The 23,710-nt window shown below is 40.9% G+C and overlaps 1 protein-coding gene across 3 annotated transcripts in view; it reads left to right on the top strand.

Moving 5' to 3' along the window:
- Positions 1–22,454, top strand: part of LOC125291508 (Down syndrome cell adhesion molecule-like protein 1 homolog) — a 48,114-nt gene extending 25,660 nt beyond the window's left edge. Inside the window, exons 5-9 of one of the 3 annotated variants that reach the window (XM_048238224.1) lie at positions 20,883–20,965; positions 21,115–21,221; positions 21,333–21,417; positions 21,507–21,600; positions 22,291–22,454. In XM_048238224.1, coding sequence (XP_048094181.1) covers positions 20,883–20,965; positions 21,115–21,221; positions 21,333–21,417; positions 21,507–21,600; positions 22,291–22,411 — 490 coding nt within the window. In that variant the 3' untranslated portion in view covers positions 22,412–22,454. Of the gene's footprint in view, positions 1–19,861; positions 20,966–21,114; positions 21,418–21,506; positions 21,601–22,290 lie in introns of those variants that run through there. The other 2 variants (XM_048238223.1, XM_048238222.1) reach the window with 2 other exon arrangements.
- Positions 22,455–23,710: the final 1,256 nt, after the last annotated feature.

Here is a 23,710-nt window from a genome sequence, read left to right as displayed (position 1 = left end):
TGGTAAGAGGGCACAGCTTCGTCTAGACACGCAGGTCAGTGTGGAGCAGAGAGAGTCAGTGGCTTCATTAACCTCCAGAGAGGAGAAGGTGTTGAGTGGAGGTAGACCGGAGGCAACCACAGAGGAGAAGTGCGTTGGAGACAGGTTCGGATGTTGCGCGGGGCGTGACCATCGGCTGAGGAGCGGAGGCTGTTCTGACAGGCCGGCGTTGAACTGGATGAAGAAGTGGTCAGAAAGATGGAGAGGCGTCACCATGAGGGTGTCTGTGCTGCAGTTCGAGTGAAGAGCAAGTCAAGCTCTTTGCCAGCTTTGTGAGTCGGTGGGCTTTGAACCAGTTGAGGTCAAAGGAGTGGACCAGGGCCAAAAAGTCCGGCTGAGCCTGGGGCATCTAAGTGGATGTTCATATCACCCGAGAACAAAGCGGACAGTCATGCTCAGGGATGGAGGATAGCAGAGTGTCAAGTTCGTCAATAAAGTCGCCTTAGTTGGCCTGGAGGGCGGTAGATGACCAGCGCGTAGAGTTTTGCTGGGGCTTATCACTGTGATGGCATGGAATTGAATGAGACATATTTGTTTGAAGGCAGTAGCGGGGTGAATTTCCATTTGTTGGAGATCAGCAGGCCCGTCCGCCTCCCTCGTCCAGATAGGCGAGGGGTGTGGGATAGTGTAAGGTTAGTGGAGAGTGCAGCGGGTGGCAGTGTTCTCTGGTTTGATCAAGTCTCAGTGAGAGCAAGGAGTTCCAATGAAAGGTGGTTGGCATAGCCAGCTATGAAGTCGGTTTGTTGATAGCATGGATTGACAGTTCCACAAGCCCATGGAGAAGGAGGTTTCTGTCGGTGAGGACCGTTTAAGTTCCTGGAGGTGAAGGGGATTTCTGCCTTTTGACATTTCTGCCCCTTTTGGCATGATGCCGTTTTCTGCAATGGCGGTGATAACAGATATGGTGGAGCGGCACATTTTGCCTTTGATCGGTGCCTGTGCTCGGTGAACTTGCACAGGTCAACTTGCTTGTCTTGACCATGTCCGTCTTACGAGGCTGGCTGAAGCGAGGGCTGCCGCTTATGCTGCCGCTTCAGCAGCAGCCACTATTTTATTCTGCTAGGAATTGCATGCAGCTGTCCTCCTGTCTCACTAATGATGCATCAGCGTAAACCGCCCTCTGGCGTTCGCACAGCTTAGATTGTTCAAAGGGTGTTAATTACTGTCAACTGAAAGTCCGCTTCAGCTCACACCGCCGAAACTCACAGTTTCAAGTAGCCTCCTCCCTCAGCTGTTCCCCAAACGCCCAGAGTCCAATTCTAACAATTGGAGAGGATTTGGCCAGTAGTAGCCTATGTGTTCTTGCTTTCTCTCTCCCAACTCACTGCAGTTGTTGTCTGATTACCTGAGAGGTGCTCCGATATTATAAGGAGCTAGTCACGCCTGATCCCGCCCTCTGACGTTCAAGACAGCTTAGATTGTTCAAAAGGGTGTTAATTACTGTCAACTGAAAGTCCGCTTCGCTCACACCGACCCGAAACTCACAGTTTCAAGTAGCCTCCTCCTCAGCTGTTCCCAAGCGCCCAGAGTCCAATATTACAGTCTGACCAACATCTTCATTTGTTACCTGTTCAATTTAAGTGTTATATTTGTTATCTATTTATATTGCTTTGAACAGCAAAGATTAGGAGAGCCTATTCTTCAGCCAAGCAGGTAGGCCTACGGGGCGTTGCCTAGCAACAAGGGTCAGAAGTACACGTTTTTCGATATTTTGTGTTATTATACTTATTTTCATTGAATGCCAATGTTGTGAGTCATGTACCAACTTGCTTTAACTATTTCTATACATATTATAGACAGCAAAAGTCGTCTGTGCCAGTGTTTTGCATCCTAACAATATTTTGTTTATGTTTTAATACAAAACCGTTTTAATAAACTACAAATTCGGCGCCATTGTTATAAAGCAGCGTTGAAATGAACGCTACACGTCATGGGTCATGTAGTCTAATTAAAGAAATAGCTATAATTTCAAAATTACAAAAATATTTTTATACATAACATGAGAAACATGCTTGAATTATTAAGATGTATCACCTGCTTGACTATAAAGTCAAAAGCTTACAACATTTGTAATATTTTAGAATAAATGTAATTTTCCCATTTTTGCACATGAGGTACACAAATGACAGAAACATTATTTATAACACATATCTTAAGTAATAAGCATACCAAATTTCAGACAAATCTGACCAGTGGTTCCACAATTCAGGAAACTCAAAATATTACATTTTTACACCTTTGAGGGGCGCTACTGAGGTAACCGGGGTACCTGGGGCATTAAAAATTCTTGAGATGCTTCCTTGCATCCGGATGAACAACATATGCTATTTTATTTCACCCTCTGAATATTTACATTTTTCCTCAACTGGGCAAAATATGACCATGCGTAGCCTACATTTGGATGAGCATGACATGATGAGAACATAAAGCAATAGTTTCAACTTTGGCAAAAAACATTTGACATGGACTTAAAGGCATAGAGGAAGCTTTTGAGGGTTTGGGATGGCATCATCAACCCAACTTGGTTTGATCCATGAACTTGTGCATCCAAAACTGTCAGAAAATGCAGCCGAATGGCTGTGTGGATGGTACTTTGCAGGGCTGTCGTGTAGGTCAAAACTGACCAGCAGGGTGATGTCATGCAAATCATGTTTATTTCATATCAAAACACTTGCATATATCAGATAATAGCACAATATAGATGTTATGAGGTGCTTGGTTTGATCCATGAACTTGTGTCCATCCAAAACTGTCAGAAAATGCAGCCGAATGGCTGTGTGGATGGTACTTTGCAGGGCTGTCGCGTAGGTCAAAACTGACCAGCAGGGTGATGTCATGCAAATCATGTTTATTTCAAATCAAAACACTTGCATATATCAGATAAAAGCACAATATAGATGTTATGAGGTGCTTGGTTTGATCCATGAACTTGTGTCCATCAAAACTGTCAGAAAATGCAGCCCGAATGGCTGTGTGGATGGTACTTTGCAGGGGCTGTCGCGGGGTCAAAACTGACCAGCAGGGTGATGTCATGCAAATCATGTTTATTTCATATCAAAACACTTGCACATCACCCTGCTGGTCAGTTTTGACCTACGCGACAGCCCTGTAAAGTACCATCCACACAGCTATTCGGCTGCATTTTCTGTTCATGGATCAAAGTTCATGTTCAAGTTCATGGATCAAACCAAGCACCTCATAACATCGATATTGTGCTTTTATCTAAAATATGCAAGTGTTTTGATATGAAATAAACATGATTTGCATGACATCACCCTGCTGGTCAGTTTTGACCTACGCGACAGTCCTGCAAAGTGCCATCCACACAGCCATTCGGCTGCATTTTCTGACAGTTTTGGATGCACAAGTTCATGGATCAAACCAAGTTGGGTTGATGATGCCATCCCAAACCCTCAAAAGCTTCCTCTATGCCTTTAACCCTTAAAGGTGTAGGTTTTTGAACATTCTAAGTTCCGCAACAATTGAAGGTTCTAAAATTCTATGTTGAATTCAATGAACCCAGATATTCTTTAGAATGTTCATTTCTCAACATTCCCGTCACACCGGTGTGACGGTACTCCTTTAAGGGTTAAGTCCATGTCAAATGTTTTTTGCCAAAGTTGAAACTATTGCTTTACGTTCTCATCATGTCATGCTCATCCAAATGTAGGCTACGCATGGTCATTATGCCCAGTTGAGGAAAAATGTAAATATTCAGAGGGTGAAATAAAATAGCATATGTTGTTCATCCGGATGCAAGGAAGCATCTCAAGAATTTTTAATGCCCCAGGTCCCCCGGTTACCTCAGTAGCGCCCCTCAAAGGTGTAAAAATGTAATATTTTGAGTTTCCTGAATTGTGGAACCACTGGTCAGATTTGTCTGAAATTTGGTATGCTTATTACTTAAGATATGTGTTATAAATAATGTTTCTGTCATTTGTGTACCTTATGTGCAAAAATGGGAAAATTACATTTATTTAAAAATATTACAAATATTGCAAGCTTTTGACTTTATAGTCAAGCAGGTGATACATCTTAATAATTCAAGCATGTTTCTCATGTTATGTATAAAAATATTTTTGTAATTTTGAAATTATAGCTATTTCTTTAATTAGACTACATGCCCCATGGCGTGTAGCGTTCATTTCAACGCTGCTTTATAACAATGTACTTTAATTGTAAGTAGTTCATTAAAAGCGGTTTTGTATTAAAACATAAACAAATTATTGTTAGGATGCAAAACACTGGCACAGACGACTTTTGCTGTCTATAATGTGTAGAGAAATAGTTAAAGCAAGTTGGTACATGACTCACGACATTGGCATTCAATGAAAATAAGTATAATTCCACAAAATATCGAAAAAGTGTTGGCTACTTCTGACCCTTGTTGCTAGGCAACGCCCCGTAGGCTATTGCTTGACTGAAGAATAAGGAGGCTCGTTATCCTATCTTTGCTGTTCAAAGCAACATATAAATAGATAACAATATAACACTTAAATTGAACAGGGAACAAATGAAGATGTTGGTCAGACTGTAATAAGGACAATAGCAATAGGCTAATAAACAAATGCCCATTCAATCAATGATATAATAACAAGTTATAGTGCTTTACTGCTTAATGGACTGCATGTTGAACAAATGTGCCTTTAGACACCTTTTAAAAACACTGTAAACTATCACAGGAACAGAGAGCACTGTGCAACTTATTGCACCCACATGGAACCACTGAGGAAGAGTCTTGAATAGCGTTCATGAGTAGTCGACAGAACAAATGGAAATCAGAAGACAGCAGTGGGCAGTTGGGGAAGTACATCTTGATCACTGAATTAAAATAACAAGGAGCAGATCCAGTCAGTGTCCTATAGGCCAAAGTGAGAGATTTAAATGTAATGCTGGCTACTACAGGGGGAGTGTAGGAGAATAGGCCTAGGAGTGGATACGCATGCCCGATATCCATAGGCCTACCCCATCTTCCTCCTTGCTGGAACAGTTGGCTATATAATGTATTTTCACTGTAGGCCTATTAAGACACATTATCTATGTATCTATCTCATTTTAATTATGGTAGCCATAGTACATGTGAGATTACAACAATAATAATGAATGTAGTAATACAAACTAAAATGACTAATGAGTAAATGAATGAGTGCCTTGTTATTGCATTGGGAAAGAAGTAGGCCTAAATCTGCTAGTGCTAATCTGCTTGTTTTTAAGACTCTGTAGGTGGCTAACTATTTCCAATTGTCCTGTTCTGTTTACGATACACCAAAACTGTCACACTTGTATATTGAATCAATTACGATGAAAAACACGTAGCTTATCAACAAACAAAGAAAAGTGAGATTGCTTTAGGATGATAGATGCTTTACTTTTCCAAAAGATGTTGACACATTAAAGGAAATGACATAATATTCATTGTGATCCTTCTTTATAATCTGCTGCTGCTGCTGGTGGTGTTTGTGGTGCTGATGGTGCTGCTCCTGCCACTGACACAGCTGCAGCTGGTACTGCTACTGTTGCTGGTGGTGCCTCAACAAACTGCTGCACATTCTCTGACTAAGGGAAAAGCGCATCGTTGTTAGATATGTATGTACAAATGTCTTTAAACACAATGGTTGCACTTGAAATCATTCATCCTTCTCTTTTTAAGTATTTTCTGTGTTTTTAAGGAATGAAGCAAAACTACATCAATTTAGACAGCTTGATACAATTGTACATACCTGGAGATTGAAATCTGCATTAAAGGCTGGTAGTGGTGATGCTGCTGCTGGTAGTGAGGCTGCTGCTGGTGCCCAGCGTCCTTGCCTCATGGGGGTGGGTTGTGGGGGGGGGGGGGGGCGCTGTGCCTGTGCAGGCGTCCTTGCCTCATGGGGGAGAGGGTGGCTGGTGGGGGGGGTGAGAGGCGCTGTGCCCCAGCGTCCTTACCTCATGGGGTGGGGTGGGGGGTTGAGGGGGGTGAGAGGCGCAGCAGGTGTTGCTGCTGCTGGTGTTGCTGGTGATGGGGGTGATGGTGGTGCCTCAACAGACTGCTGCAGCTCAACAGATTAAAGGAAAAGCACATCATTGTTAGATATGTATGTACAAATCTGTTTTAGTCTGTAAAACACACTGGTATGCAAAAGGTTTTAGACAGGTTCATACAATTGTATATATACCTGGAGATTATATCGCATTGTATGGCATTACCACCTTCCTCAGCTTTTCAGCAGTGAAAGCTTCAGCCCTTCACCTTTTTCCTTTAAAAATGGCAAACAATGCATCAAAAAGTGTATCAAAATGACCATAGTGAGGAAAAAAAGTTAAAGTCAAATCATGTTGCAACAGCTGTGTGCATGCAGTTGAAACAGTAATAGTTGGTTATTCAATATTAACGTACCGTCACTGACTGAGGCAAAGGGCAACTCCTCAGGCCATCAAGGCGGCCTGTGTTGTGGCAGATATTCAGGCCTAGACAAATCTTGACTCAGTGCTGAGATAGAAGGGTGTTAAAGTGTAATCAGATTCAGTAGTCTGCATCATTTTGATCTTTAAATAAGGAAATTGAAAACATAGAATGCCAGTCATACCATGTTCTTTTATCAGACGGCCAATTGCCATCCGGCAATGTGTGCCACTGATATCAGGGTCAACGTATGGCCTCTCACCCCCCCAAAGCATCTGTAAGACAGTACGCTCAGTGTCATTAAAAACAAATGTTAAGGTTCCTTTTCTGAACTTCAAGAAAGGATTGACACAAAAACAAACCTTAACACCACTTTCATTTATACATACCACTTGACACACCCCTATTAGTGTACATGTTCAGCAGCTCAGCCTTCCTGTCATTGGTCCAAAAGGCCTCAAGATACTTTGGCCCTAAATGAACCGTAACCGAAAACCCTCCCCTTAAAATTCATTATCAATTAGGTTTGTGTTGCCATGTCAATATCATTTTTATCAAAACTCAGGGCCAGATTGTGACCATACTAAAAGAATTGTTCTTCCATTGAATGTCATCTTCGATAGATCTCATCATTGAAATGTTGTTGAATAAATATTACATATACCTGTGAAATTGAAGGTGGGTGACTCACTGCTGAAGTCAACCCATGACCAAAAAGCCAGGGGTGCTCCAGCCTCACCACTGCACCACTGCAAGATTATACTTTCCCTCTCTTTTAAAAGCAGCCTCCCTCCCTTTCTTTCTTCACTGCACCCAATATTAGCGGGTGCACATCTTTACCGTCTAGCTCTCCAAAGTCACAAACTTTAACATTACAGCTACACTGTCAGGCTAAAAAATACCCTGCCACTGATTGAACTCCACGAGGCCCGGCTGGCCCTCCTTCTCTTTTGCACCACCGTCCTCTGTCTCTTCAAACCTTTAATTATGAAGAAAATGATGAACATTTAACATGAATTGAGACATATCCCACTGTATATATTCTGAAAGCCTGACCTACTTTCCTGCAGACTTTTGCATATCATACGATCAGTTGTAGGTGTGATTTAACATACAATAGGACATGTCTCACCATGCTGCAAACTTTGGAGGACATAAATCTATACATGGCTCTATTTTGCATATTTGCGAACGAGCTACACATATGATACGTTTTGAGCTCCAACTCAAAGGCAAAGCAGTTTCAGCCATGCAAACCGTATATATTTTCTGAAAGCTGGTCAGTTGTAGGTGTGATTTAACATACAATAGGACATATCCCACTTTCCTGCAACCATTGGAGGACATAAATCCATACATGGCACTATTTTGTATATTGGCGAACAAGGTACACATATGATACGTTTTGAGCTCCAACTCAAAGGCAAAGCAGTTTCAGCCATGCAAACCATATCCATAACCATACCTACCATAACCATACCTACCGTAGATAGCCTAAATTATATATTTTTTGAACGCCTGTAGTGTGGAGATGTGATTTAAGCTACAGTATAATAAGTTATATTCCTCCCTTCTGTATAATTAATAAAACTATATGCCAGGATGACATCACTGTTCAGAGTGACGTGACGAGTGCAGGTAGTTTTTAGTGCTTAATAAAACCATATGCCAGGATGAGATTAAGCAAACATAAGGGTGGAATATACTGTAGGTTACACATGTCTCACCTTGATGAGGCAAAGGAGCAGCACTGCATACGAGAGATCCCTCTTGAACTTCTGCAGGATGTAAAGGTAAAACTGTTAGAAAACATATGCTTTAGGTGGTTGAATTACCTGTCCCTTAATAGTGGAGTCCACAATGGCCAGGGTGGTCCATATCACAACATGACCCGCATGGAGTGTGCAAAGTGTCATCTCTCTAGCTGTAACTCAAAGCATTGTGCCAGCAAAAACTACTTTTTTGGCGATTTAACATTTAGCCATTTTTACATTTTTAGCCAAAAAACACACTTATGTTGATCCGATCAGTATGAAATCAGAACATGTTGAACAACGGGACATCACAAACAAGCCAGACTCAGTTTGGAGTCGGTGGATTATTCCCGGAAGGAGATAAACGGTTCGAAACATACAAGGTTTCCCTCTTCTGTCGCGGTAACGCTAGGTGCTAGAGGGATGGGACCAAGACACACGACACCGACTTGAGGCCCCTGACAAGTCTTCCAAAGGTGGGATCTCTGAGACACCCACAAAAAAAATTGTAAAGGAAAAACATTAAAAAAGTTTACCACTCCCACTTCAGATGTGGAGTTGTGGGTGGTAGCATGGAGCTACAAGGCTGAAATTCAAGTCAGACCTTCTGCACATGACCCCATGGGCGATGCAAAGTTTCATCCCTCTGGCTGTAACGCAAAGCATTGTGTCTGCAAAAAATACTTTTTTGGCGATTTAACATTTAGCCATTTTTACATTTTTAGCCAAAAAACACACATATGTTGGTCAGGTCAGTAAATGTATATAGCGTTGCTAGGGTATATATGGCGTTTACTATGCTAAATACTGTGGTTGCTATGGTGGTTACTATAGTCATATTGTGGTGGTTGCTAGGTTGTTGCCAGGGTAATTTGAATGGTTGCTATGGTGTTGCTCGGGTAGATATGGTGGTTGCTATGCAAAATAACACGGTTGCTATGGTGGTTGTCAGGGTAAGCATGTTGGTTGCTAGCTTGACATTATACAAGTGGTTGCTAGGGTAATTAAGATGGTTGCTAGGGCGTTGCTAGGGTAATTAAGGTGGTTGCTTGGGTGTTGCTAGGGTACATATGGTGGTTGCTTTGCAAAATAACAAAGCAGTGGAATTGCTAACGTTTAGCCATTTTTACATTTTTTTAGCCAAAAAAAAAACTCACTTATGTTGGTCGATCAGTATGAAATCAGAATATGTTGAACAACGGGACATCACAAACAAGCCAGGCTCAGTTTGGAGTCGATTGGATTATTCGGAAGGAGATAAATGGTTCGAAGCGTGCAAGGTTTCCCTCTTCTGGCGTGGTAACACTAGGTGCTAGAGGGATGGGACCAAGACACACGGCACCGACTTGAGGCCCCTGACAACTGTTCCAAAGGTGGAATCTCTGAGACACCCAAAAAACACACATATGTTGGTCAGGTCAGTAAATATATAAGCGTTGCTAGGGTACATATGGCGTTTACTATGCTAAATACCCGTGGTTGCTATGGTGGTTACTATGGTCATATTGTGGTGGTTGCTAGGTTGTTGATGGGGTAATTTGAATGGTTGCTATGGTGTTGCTAGGGTAGATATGGTGGTTGCTATGCAAAATAACACGGTTGCTATGTTGGTTGCTAGCTTGACATTATACAAGTGGTTGCTAGGGTAATTAAGATGGTTGCTAGGGTGTTAAAAAGTAGCCAAATAGGGATTTCATCTAACCTCTAACACACACATCAAATAGCTATATCTCTTGAACCATACAGTATAATTTGTTGAAACTTATTGTGGCACATGTTTGGATGGCAAGGAAGATGCCCATGAAATTTTATGCAATTGCCATGTCCAGAAAGCAAAATATCCTTGTCAGATTTTGATTCCCTATAAACACCTCAGACAGACTTAGTCTTTTAACTCCCACCAGCATTTTTTTTTCTTAAAAAGACCAAAATATCCAACACATGTAAGAGAACTAAAAGAGAACAAAGGGGGATAACAAAGATAAAATGATAGCCCTCCAAAACTGTAAAAACATTCTTATTCTCTCTTAAAAATGGAGTTTTAGTCAAAATAGGGATATTTCGTAACCTGCTAAAAACAATTGCCCATAAATCCTGGGTTCTTTCTTTGTTATGTATCCTATAATTATACTTTTTTATGTTCATTGCCATGAATTCTACATCCATAATTAAAATGAGATAGATACATAGATAATGTGTCTATCAGTTGTAAAACCAATGCATTACATACTGGTTTACCAGACATACCTCCTATTTTATGCCATGCCATCTCATATAACGTTGTATGAGCCTGTTGATGTCTGCTGACAAGAGCTCCACAGCGCCTAATCCCAATTGCCCTAAAACTGTGGTCAGATGATGAACTGTAACCACTAAAAGCCGCCCTGGACAAAAATTCCAGCGACAAAATTGAGCACACACCCTGATCAAACACTTCTCCTCTTAAAACTGACAATGCAATGTCATTACAGTATATTAGTAGCCTAGGCTATTGTAAGAAAATAAGTAGGCCTAAGTCAAATAAGTAGCCTAGTCTACAAAGAGGATAATAAAACAGATCGAAGTCGGTTTCATAACAAAAAGCGGCCTGACATAGACAAAGAAATGTAGACTATCAGTCCATAGCATTAATAACATTTACGATTAAGGTTAGAAGTTTATTATATGCCATTAGTCATGCTAATTTGTCATATTTCCCATGCATACACTGGACTAAGAGTAGGCCCTAGGCTAAATAAATGCGACTTACCGGGGATGCCGGATCAAACGCAATGAAAATTGTTGCACTCAATGGCGGCATTCCAGGCGAATTGTAGCCTACTGTACACAAGACATGTATGTCGATCACATCATTGATTGCATAGGCTCACACTAACGACTTGAAAAGTCAGTCGAGTGTATAAGGCTACTCATTTATTCTATTCTAGCTAAATTAATCTGATGGACTAAACTTTAATGCAAACGATTTTTTATAAATCTTATAAATTGTATAAAGTTTATAGGCCTATCACTGCGCTATTCACCTGTTTGATTCATTTTCTACAGGTGTTAATGGAGTAAATTACATTGTTTTTACAATTTGTTTTTAAAAGGTGGCAAAGCAGTTTTCTGTGTGACCCCCTTTTGTCAAATTTCATTGATCAAAACAGCTCTGAGAGCAACCAACCTTCGTGGGTCTTCGTTTTTTGCGGAAAAGCCGGAAAAAATCCCCATTCGCGTAAGATTACCGCTACCTTTCTGCTGGCACAAATCAATTGGGACTAAAAGTGAAATGACACAGCATAAAAACGGCGTCTGAATAACTGCAGCTAAATGACATAAGAAATTGGCGTGTCATTCTCCGCCGTTTGGTGAGATCAGGCTGGTTTGAAAGACATGTTTAGAAAATTGTGTGTTGAAGCTGTTGAAATAAAACTGTATTTTATATGTCAGAGCTCAGTCAAGTCAAGACTCAACACATTTCTACATCTAGTGTTTGTGACAGTCCTCTTATGTGGCAAATCTAATACATTAGAGTGGTCACTAATTATCATAAACTCTCCCAGACTTCAATCAGAGGGACTGCACTCGTCAAACTGAATCTTAACTTGCCCACATCCAGTGCATGTCAGTGTCTTGGACCACGTTTCTAATGATATGCGCTGCAGCCTAAAGATCCCCTAATGGCCTCGTAACATCAGAGATACCACTCAGAAATGTGGATGCAATTCAGGGTGCCCAGCCCTGATTTCACTTTTTTGGGCCAAGCTATCTCTGTCCATCTGTCTCTGGCCAGGCCTGGCAGAGTCTGATCTGGAACAGTGTGTGTGTGTGTGTGTGTGTGCGTGTGTGTGTATGTGTGTGTGTGTGTGTGTGTATGAATGTGAGTGGGTGTGTGCATCTGTGTGTGTGTGTGTGTGTGTGTGTGTGTGTGTGTGTGTGTGTGTGTGTGTGTGTGTGTGTGTGTGTGTGTGTGTGTGTGTGTGGGTGTGTGTGTGTGTGTGTATGAATGTGAGTGGGTGTGTGCATCTGTGTGTGTGTGTGTGTGTGTGTGTGTGTGTGTGTGTGTGCGCGTGTGTGTGTGTGTATGAATGTGAGTGGGTGTGTGCATCTGTGTGTGTGTGTGTGTGTGTGTGTGTATGAATGTGAGTGGGTGTGTGCATCTGTGTGTGTGTGTGTGTGTGTGTGTGTGTGTATGAATGTGAGTGGGTATGTGCATCTGTGTGTGTGCGTGGGTGTGTGTGTGTGTGTGTGCGTGGGTGTGTGCATCTGTGTGTGTGTGTGTGTGTGTGTGTGTGTGTGCGTGGGTGTGTGCATCTGTGTGTGTGTGTGTGTATGAATGTAAGTGGGTGTGTGCATCTGTGTGTGTGCGTGGGTGTGTGTGTGTGTGTGTGTGTGCGTGGGTGTGTGCATCTGTGTGTGTGTGTGTGTGTGTGTGTGTGTGTGTTTCTCTGTCTAATAAAAGCGCTCGCTGGCTGATAGCTTCTGGCTACACGAGCATGCTGCTTTGCCAGCCCCTGTCTCTCTGCCCTTGTGGGTGCGAACGCTTTGTTTTATGTGTCAGTTTATTAATAAATGACATTGCAGCCGAGATGATGATGCTCTTGCCCTTGAACGCTTTCAATACAGCATCACAGGAAGAGTTTTAAACTCCCATCTCTCTCTCTCTCTCTCTCTCTCTCTCACACACACACACACACACACACACACACACATGCATGCACAGCAGAGCACTCCACAGAAAGGACTCTTTGCTGAAACAATTTGAATTAAACTTAACTGAATATCCACAGTTACCAATAAACTGAGAATTAACTTGAAGTGACTTTGCAATGACACTCTACAGATGAAGGAAAAACAAGAATGGGTCAGCTCTGTCGAAATTAAACGAATGAACGTTGGCCATTGCCATAGATTTTCAATTAAGTTTAGCAAATATGTGCTGCCCAGAAGCCATAACTGGCATTTCAGTCTTTTGTAATTACTTACACACTTAAATGGAAAGTCAGTAAAATGCTTTTGAAAAGATAAATAGACTGTTTAGCTAACTGGGTTACTGCCTTCCACACTGCACATAGTAAACTACTAATTCTCTTCTCAAACGCTAATTTGGCTTAGCCTCTCTCCGTTTGATCACGTATGTGTGGTAACTGTCATTGAAGGAGCCCCTTTGGAAGACTGCCTGATTATATATGTGCTCCCTGTGGTTGCTTTGATGATATGGAGGTGGGGGGCTTGCATACATTTGCTGCTTTATCAAAGTAATGGGCTACATCACTCTCTCAAATGCTGTGGAAATGCTTGGCAGAGGTGTGGGATTATGAATATATGCATGTGTGCTATATGAACTGATTCTGTATACGACTGATCCACATGGCACATGGACAATAAGGAATGGAAGCCATTTCAATATGGGCATTTAAGGGTCCTTAGTTGGTCCAAGAAGAAAAAAAAAAAAACATCATTATTGTCCAGGGAACAAATATTGACCACAGCTATGGCTTGCCTATGCTGCAATAAAGGGCTTTTGTGAAGGTGTTTGTGAGATTGAGGCTCTCATATCAGGATGACCATAAAGAAAAAACGACTAGGCAACTCAAGACTAAAGTGAAGCGGGAAGCGAGTTTATTTACAGTGCAGTAGCAGTGATTAACCAAAGAGAAACAAAAACTGAGAATAAGCGGAAAACAAAACCGGCCTCAATCAGGCAACACAAATATAACTACAAAAAAAGACTGTTTAGAGAACGATCCGCGATCACACTTTTTTCTTGCACTTGCACTTACTTCACTGCACAGCTTCACAGCAAGCTTTTCCCCTTAAGCTCTCTCCCCAAATGAAAACCCTGCCCTTTTTGAAGGGCTCAAATCTACCAAGGCAGTGATTGGACAGACAATAAACCAATCCGAAAATGGCATTACAAAAACCTTTAAAACACACATTTGGAAGTACATACAAATTATCACACTATCCCCAGAAAATAGCTTTTAAAAAGTAGAAAACATACATCCCATATTTACTTATTTTTAGTATACTGTATGCATGAAATAAAGCTACAAAACAATTACTCACATATCACCATCGTCACCATGACAACCAAAAGTTTAGCCACTGAACCGGGACAGTGGTTAAGAACATAGGTTCCATAAAGGCTCGGTTTCCCCACCGGACCATTCTGATGGAACACCCATTGGCAGCGGTGAGTGAGAAATGTTGTTGTAGTGCAGTGAACTATTGTGTTCGCGAGTGGAATATGGGGCCGAGACAACTGGTACCCTCGTTTGCTCGCCACGATGGTAAGTACTAGGGATGGGAAGTCTGACACCGAGGCACGAAGCTCGTATCACTTCCTTGAAGCAATCTGCTTCGGCACAATGTATCGGAGCGTATCAAAGTTGTAAAGGTCCGTGACTGATGACGTCACGAAGCTTAGGGCGTCACTGAAAAAGTTTAAATGGGACATTTGACACAGGGGCACCGGTGCTTGTATCAAACCCTAAAAAAAGCGTTACGGGTTCGATAAACCTTTAAAGTCCCCAACACATATGTTTTGTTGCACAAGCACCCTTCTAAAATTGTAGCCCTACACAAGGACTTCACAATCCCCATTGTACACAATGCCCCATGTTTTCACAATGCCCTTTATATGTTTTCTGTTACAGGGCTGCCAACTTTTAAAAACCTTGGAGTGAGATTTGGTGGGGCCAACCAAAATTTTACTTTCGGAAATTTTTGTTTGGCTCATTCAGCATTATACCATTACAAAAAAAAAAACGTGCATCAGTGGTTCTCCAGGTGTAGGGACCAGGCATGGACAGATTATGAACTTTCGGGCCCTGGGCCCACATGTAATAAGGGCTCCCCACTAATTGTCGCACATGTGGAAGGGGTTTGGGGGTCCTCCCAGAATTTTCTCTTCATTTGTTTGATGTGATTTCCTGTATTCTGGTGCATTTTGGTAGCTTAGAAATCTAGACACACCTAGCGGCAGCAAATTACATTGCTTCCAGGGCTACTAGTCTAGCAACTCTCCGTTGGCTTTGTGAGCTCGAAAAAAATTAAACTTCTATCAGGCCAATCAAATCGTCTATAGAGTCGTTAGGGGGCATAACATAATGATTGATGGCAGAGTTACAACGGTTTGGCTTAAATTCCCTGCTACTTGAAAACAAAGAAGATGGATATTGCTGTTGGCCCAACAGTGTGACACGAGTTACGCTTGTTTTGAGATGGCAAAAGTTTGAACTTTGCCAACCAGTTGGTGGTGGGAAAAGCATGGGACTCAATGCTGTCCTTTTGCGTGAGGAATTTGAAAGACAACCGATTATCCCACCCCTCGGACTGAGCACTTTGAGCGGTGAGTGCCCAGACCCTACATTTTAATGTGGGTCTGGCTCGTCAGAAACTAGCATTTTGGGATGGCCAATACTAAATTCAATCAGATTCATAGCCTACATCCTGATGTGTGTTGATATTGAGGCAATGATTCCATGCAAAGGCTTGGGCTTCAGGGCACCCTGACACCTTGGGGCCCCTGGGTCTGGGCCCAGAATGCCGATACAGTAATCCATCCCTGGGACCAGGGTCCCAGAGTTAAATGAACATTGGTATCAAAGGATCTAGCCGACTACTAGGACCATGGGCGCCGGAGGCATTGTAAAAGTGGGTGGGACATTTCAGGGGTATGGGGTCCTCCCCAGAAAGAAAAAAATGTTTGGACTAGATGCAATTTTCCTGAATTCTGGTACATTTTAACAGGTTATTTAGATACTTCTATATAACAAAATAAAGCCAGCCTACTTAAATTAATTAAATGGGGGTCCAAACTAACAATTTTAAAAAAAGTGGGTGGGTGTTTTGTAAGAATTTAAGAAATGTTTGTACATTTTAACTTTTAAATGCATCAATCAGGTGCACTTTCAAAATAAATTCAGAGGTCAAACTTGCTTTATTTTTATGGAAATATTTGTGCTGTAGCCTAAGCTATTTTGCACTTCAGAATTATAACCATGCACACACAGGTGGAATAGTTATGGTGATATTGCAATAAGTTCACAACCACAAAAACATATGCTACATTTCACAGTTCAGAAATGTTCAAAAATGTGTACATTTCAGCACTCAATGAAATTATGCAGAAGTGGTCACTTGTGTTATTCAGCTGGTTTATTTAAGATAATATATTGGTCATTGTAATGGCCATAGCCTATAGCCTACATGCTATTCCTTTTTCAGGATGTACCCATATCTGCATGATGTGAATGTTTGCATATGGCTTATGTCAGGCTTTTATATCAATATTTGTGTCTCGTTATTTGATTTTCTTCATATTTTTTGCATTAATGTCACTAGGAAGCATGCCAATATAAATATATTCATTTATCTGTAATGGGATTGGCTGGAACCTGACAATATAAGAACCATGATGGTGGGATAATCTATGGCTGAGCAATTTACAAAAAAATGTATGTAGGCCTACTGACAAATAGTTTACATTAGAATACATTATAATTTCGCCCCAATGAGGCTATGTAGAAATGTGTTGCAATTTCAAAATTGCAAAATACTCAGGAACCACTTATTGCACAGAGGCATGCTTTATATCCTCGTATTTGGTACGGTTTGCTGTTTATTGTGATATTGGGTTTGCCACGTGTTGTGTGAAGGGTTAGTGAAATATTAAACCGAGAGTAATGGGTGTGCACTGTGTGCAAAAAAATCCAAATATGATTAGCCTAAATTGCACCTCGGTTCAATGTTAATTTTTCATGAACCATTTATCACAGCAACTTGGCGCTAATATCATTGGAAAGCTTAGATTCCGCGACGTTCACCTGATGTGTGATATCATATGTATAGGTTTAGTTTAGTTGAACCTCATCTGCCAGGTATTTGACCTACCAGGTTGACACTTCAGCGTGAAAGATACTCAATAATACTCAAAGCATACCTGAAGCCGGGAAATGCGGGGAAATGCCTGGGACGGCTTCTGAAGTAGCATCGCAAATGAGAGAAAATTTAGAAAATTCCACAGACGGGGGGTGCTCTTGAACCCTCTCACCGTCTCTAAAAGCATAACCGTCAACAGGTAGATCTATAGATAGGCTAAACTCATTTTTCAGGCATCTGACCGACCGGGTTGACACTTCAGCGTGAGAAATCGGGGGTATGGCGTGTGAGTGTGTGAAACTAATCAAATGCGTGTGTCTCACGGCCAATGCGTGAGAGTTGGCACCTATGACTGTTATCTGACACTACTGTGGTCATCTACAGCAATTAGCCTACGTTATTTTGCCATTCGTTTTTGCAAAACATCAAATGAAGTCTTAAACACAACCACAATAGAGAAGCATGCAATATCAAATAATGCTAACTCATGGCAATTATGAACATGGCGGAATTTGAACCATGGTCGCTGCGTCGTATATCTGAACACGCTACCACCCTCCCAAGGCCAATTTTAAGATGATCATGGAAACATAGCATTATTTAAAACCAAGCACATTACATTTTCAATTCAAATTATTAGAAGCATATCAAAACTATAATGTTTATTCCAATGACTGTAGGCCTTATAGTTTTACTCACAAAGGGAACAGAACACGTTGTCTCTCCGCTTTTGTTTTACCAGTGTCAGAGAAGGGCCATTTGGTCGGGCATGTGGCTTTGTCTGTGATTGTTTAATCGCTAATGAGAGCCCGCCGTTATGTCTGCTAACCACCAGATGTCACTGTTTTGTATTCGATGCTTTGACACTTCGAAACATTTACGATACAATCAGGAAGAACCTTCCAAAGCCTCATGGGGCTTCATTCGCCCAACCCTAGTAAGTACATGTTTTAACTGAGAAATGTGTGTGTTTGTGACGTGTGCATTTTCGCGATAGTCAGCTTTAAAAAAAAAAAAAGTTTGAATACAGTGTGTAGGAGATGCTAACAGGTGTCTGGGTCTATGTGTGTGTGTGCGGGAGTGTGCTGGCGTGTCAATGGGAGTGTCTCCAGCGTGTCGGGAGGTGTGTGTGAGTGTAGAAAGGATGTGTCGCTGGCGTTTTGGTGAAAAATGTCACTACCACACATCTTCATTTTTCACAGTGTTGAAATCTGTTAACCCAGACTCTTCTCCCTAATTAGAGTTTAATAAGCAGGCTGTGAAAAGCACTGCTGTCATTTCCCCATTTCGTTGCTTCCATTTAGCACTTCAGCACCATTTTGAGAGCCTGTCCGGGAGACAATGCACCGATGCTAACCAGTGTAATGCACTTTAATGTGACTGTGCTTTTTCCATGTGAAAATTGCTATCTCATTTAAAGCAGTGCCATTACTGCGACGTTAATGGTACTCTATATTAGGGCATGGGGGAATTGTCTGCAGCAAACGATGGAGGGCTATCGTTATTGGCAGTTGGATGGTTTTGACAAGATATGACTGACTTGACCTGTCGGTGTGTGTGTGTGTGTGTGTTCGTGAAAGAGAGAGAGAGAGAGAGAGAGAGAGATAGAGAGTTTGTGTGTATGTCGGTCTGTATGATTGATATTGTGTATGTATGGCCATATGTCTGTGTGTCTGGACCAAAGACTTAGATAGATTGGAAAAAAAAGATAAAGAATTGAAGAAAGCCTGAGAACATGTGCACTGGATAGACAATTAAATGACTGACAGATGTGGGGGCTTATCCACACGGATACACTTTAAAATGATACTGCCCTGGGCAAGTTGGCATGTACATCAGTCATGGTTCATACAGTATGGACAGGGAAAAGACCCTACCCCAAAGCGGGAGCTCAAATAGTTATAGGTACTGCTAAGGAACTCAATAGTCACCAGTTCCATTCTGTCCAAATGAACGAAAAAAGGGGTTCTAGAAACTGCAAAAAGTGTGGACAAGTACAAACTAGACAAGGATAAGTAGAAGCTGTTCACACAGCACTCTTATGTGTTCGTCTAGATGGCCGATACGATAGAAACGATGGAAATGCTGACGAAACAGCCCCAACCCCAACCTACATGCCAAGGACATCCCAAACAGTGTTTGTCAGTCAGGTTGTCACAATAAAATGCGTCATGATTTCTGTGCAAGCATCAGACTTTTCTAGGCAGCAGAGTGATTACATTACTGCAAGGCCAGGGTTGCTTGCCTCTACATCCCTAATGTAACACACTTTATCAGATAGTATGGCAAATATTAAACTACCAAAACATTTTCACATATATACAGTCTTCACAAACCCTGAACTTGAAAAATGTATTTTATTAATCAAATTCCAAAAATCAAAAACCGAATTTTCTGTAGGGAAACTATTGTACTGTACACATTTCACTCCCATGTGGATGAGGCCTTGACAAAGTAAGAGGGAGAGAAACAGGAACTTAATGATTGTGAGTGACAAGCTTTCTCCCCCACTCATGTGCTGATAGATCATGATGAATGATGTAGGATTTGTATGATGTAGGATTCTTCAGGATAGACTTTTTATGTTCAAAACTTGTGTACAAGGGGCATGTTACACTCCGCTAGCGTGTCATACCTAACAACGCCCCTTAGCTGTTGTAGAATCAGCGTAACCTACGACCTCTCGGGGCTTATTGCTTAAGAAAACACCTTCTACCCATTGCTAACTGAAACTTTACTTGCTGAGAAACGCAAAATCAAACTGTTCTGACTGACTGTGAAATCGTCTGATGATGCTGTCTCATTTACTCCCTATCTATCTATCTATGTGTGGCCATCTCTATTGCGGTGTGTGTGTGTTTGTGAACTCGGCACATGCAATTGGGGTGCTTTTCATGGATGCCAAAGACAAACAGATAATTCGAGCACTTATTCAAATGCAAATATTCTTACATGCACACATATTATATGTGAAAAACAGAGGCACAAATCACACATCATCTAACTTAGGACAATGACAATTAAAACGTTAAAATTAACGTTTAAAACAGCAAAAATACCTAAATTGAGTCAATCAAAGATCTGGGATGGTATCTTTAGGGCTATCTAGCTCCTCCTGGTGGTGAGTTTGAGAAATAGCTGATCACCAAAAGTTTGAACTTTGATCTTGAGACTGGTGTTAAAATATAGGGTGAAGATTCGACCAGATTTTGTCTGAACAGTCAAACTTTCTGGACCTGGGTTGTGTTTGACCTTGTGTGTTTGCCATGCAACAGTGAACAAGGCACAGTGCAAATAAAGTTGCAATTCAACACTTTGAAATAGGCTAGTGGGTGGAGTGGGGGTGGAAGCACTTTGAACTGAGGAATCTGTTTTTTCATCTCGTCATTAAGTGTATGTTTAATGATAATAATATCAGTACTGTGGACACATTACGACAACACAGTCTATGCAGAAATGGACAGGAACATAACTTGTACAACAACAAGCTTCCTGTGTCAGCCCTTGGCATCAGAGTAATAGGATAAAGGTAAGTGAGGGGTGCAGTTTGTTGTTTGTAACTGGGTGGATATTATATGATTACAAAATTATATTGGTTAATTTTGTTGTAATGTTTAAAACTGATTTTGTATGGGCATGTTTTGTAGTCTCATATACAGTTTACATGCAGGGATTGAAATAGGATTTGATCATTTGTTTCTTTATAATGTCCATTCAAGAAAAAAGCAACCTGGGGTAAAAAAGCTCCTCTAGCGCCATCCTCCTCAGTCACTTACCACTTCCTCTTCTTCTTCAGTACTTCAAAAGCTGCAGATTAACATTGCAGCGCTCTTTCTCAGTGAAGGACGTTCTTATATGGCGAAGAGGGTTCACCTCCAGTGTCTGGGATTGTATGCAATTCTGCTTCATTTTTCAAGTGGAGGTAAGAGTCATTATTAGCACTGTTATTTTACACTGCTCTCTTGAAGATTGGTCAACAGTATTGTCACTGTTAACTGTAAGGATCTTAGTGTAATTATCACATATAGTTATTAAACACTGTGAGTCCATTGATTGTCTTTGATGTTACAGATAAAGTGGTTTCCATCAACACACCTCTGGGGGAGAATGTCACGCTGCACTGTAACACATCTGGAATGTATATAACAAAAAACAAATGGTCAAAGGATGGGATCCAGGTGTTTTTATATAGCCCAGTATTGGAAGACAACAAATACAAAACAAACTTCACTTCAGAAAGGATGAGTGTTGATCCTTCTACTTTGGTGCTGCATATATCTGACGTGCAGGTCTCTGATGTGGGAATATACACATGTGAAGTAACAGGTTCTCAAGCCCAAAGGACAGAAACATGGAACTTAACCATTACTTCAGGTAACTGCTTTCAGTCATTCCATATGCATTCCTGTACATTGAGCACATTGATGTAACATCAGTAATGATCCCTGCTTTATCACTCATAGTCTCACCAGATCCATCCCAATTGATCTACATCAGCACTGCTGCCATATCAGGGACAATCCTCATCATCATCTGTAGCATATTATGTATTTACAGGTAGGTGCTCTTTAATTCATTAGTATTTTATTTACTGGGAAATGTGTCAGGTCTATACAGTATAGGCCTTGTACCACAGCTTAATTGCTTTAATATCTACACTTTAAATGTACTATTGAAAGAGAAGCTGGAAGTAGAGGTGCTGAGGGGGCTACAGCACCCCCTCCAGGTGAGGGGCTGTAACTGTCAAACTGCTACCATTATCATCATCCTCCATGATGCATTAATCACTGATAACAAATTGAACCACTGTGCAATACGCAAAAATCATTAGTCTCAAACACTTATCATATATATGTATGTAGACATTAAAGTAACACTTTGCAGTGATGTACTAATAAGCTTGATGCCTGCTTTTATAGTTATGTTAATATCTCCATGTTCATTTTGATGGTACTGTACATGGTCACGTGAAGGACAGCTTAGTACCTTAAATCAAAGACAACAAGAAATACCTTTAAGTATAGTTAAACAATCAGTGCATTTCAATTGATTAGTGCATTTAAACTTGGCAACATATTGTTACAACTATGTACACACTAATTAACCAAAACATTTCAAACAAATATTTAGTATTGGCATCTTTTAAACAGTTCAGTATTATAATTTTTAAATGGAAAGGATATTTTGTTGAGTTTGTGACAATATCATCTTCTAACAGCTTTTCACCCCCTGACAACTTTGTTACAGCTCTAAATTTTCTAACCTGTACAAGCCTGCCATACGTGAAGCTGAAGATGTCTTGACGGAAGTGTTTTTCTCAGCTACGCAACAAGGCACCATTAGAAGTGAAGCTCCCCTGGATGTATGATGAATGAATTATTCGATTTCAAATAAAAATATGTCTTGTTACAGTTACATGTAATTACCATTCTATTCATTAGATTACTTGTTATGTAGAACCTGCTCTCAGTTACCACTAGATGGAGGCATTTCTCAAGAATGGCTCCTCCACATTATGTAAATGTGGCCATTATAAAGGTGGCCATACATTACTACACACAGACAATACAAAGTGGAAAGACAGCCAGACATCCCAGGGCCCATCCCTTGTAAACAATAAAGTTGTTTTAGCAGGACAAAAAAAATCAACATTGCAACTGCAGGGTTGTCAACGGTGCACTGCTGATATAGACTATGTGCTTGTAAGGGCTGTCACTTAAAAACAGAACATCAATATTGAAATCGATCTGACCAACCAGTTTCAAAAATAAATGGAGGAAATTGATTTTAACATAATATGTTCAATATTAAGGCTAATTTCTATTTGATCATTTTAAAATAAAACTAAAATAAACTAATCATCAGTGTACTGCTAATGTAGACTTGGCCTATGTGCATATAAACGCTTATCATTGCAGAAATATTTTATTCTAATACCTTATTTTTTTCTATGCCTGTTGTGCATTGTGACCTTCCACTCAAACTCTTATTTTTTTCAAATAAACTAACTATGATATGACCACCAGTTCAATCATTATTATGACCGTAAGAAAAGCGCAGCCAGGATCATATAGGTTTAGTCAGATCAATTTTTTTTTTTTTTTTTTTTTTTTTTCTTTTAGCATGCCCAAATTTCGTCAATGATTCGGGACACTGAAAGACCGGGGTACCATTAAACTTGGTGGGCATGTAACCCTATATGGATAGCATGGAACCATCGTTTTTCGTTTTGATCTGTAGCCCCCGCTGGACTGGACCCCCGAAAGGAGGGTAGGGCAGACACAGTTTTCTGTGAATATCTCGAGAACTGTAGGGTTTAGGAGGACCATTTTTTGTATGTTGATCTCAAGGGGCCATGTCAACCCATTCCATAACCACTCATTTCATGTATAGCCACCTAGTTAAACACAAAAAGTAAAAAATGAGGTCGCAGGTATCTGTGACCTAACATAGTCAAAACTGCATGAAATTGGAAGTGTAGGATCATTATGACACCCTCTGTATGCACGCCAAGTTTCATGGAATTCGGTTCATGGGGGGCCACACAATAAATTAATTTATGTTACTATACACCAACTGGCCTGTAGGTGGCCGAAGACAGTTTTCTGTGAATATCTCGAGAACCGTAAGGCCTAGGAGGTCCACCTTTTTTTATGTATGTTGGTCT

The sequence above is a fragment of the Alosa alosa genome, chromosome 3, assembly GCF_017589495.1.
Source record: "Alosa alosa isolate M-15738 ecotype Scorff River chromosome 3, AALO_Geno_1.1, whole genome shotgun sequence".
Lineage (NCBI taxonomy): Eukaryota > Metazoa > Chordata > Actinopteri > Clupeiformes > Clupeidae > Alosa > Alosa alosa.
Note: the sequence above shows the minus strand (reverse complement) of the source record. Positions and strands in the feature narration are given on the sequence as shown.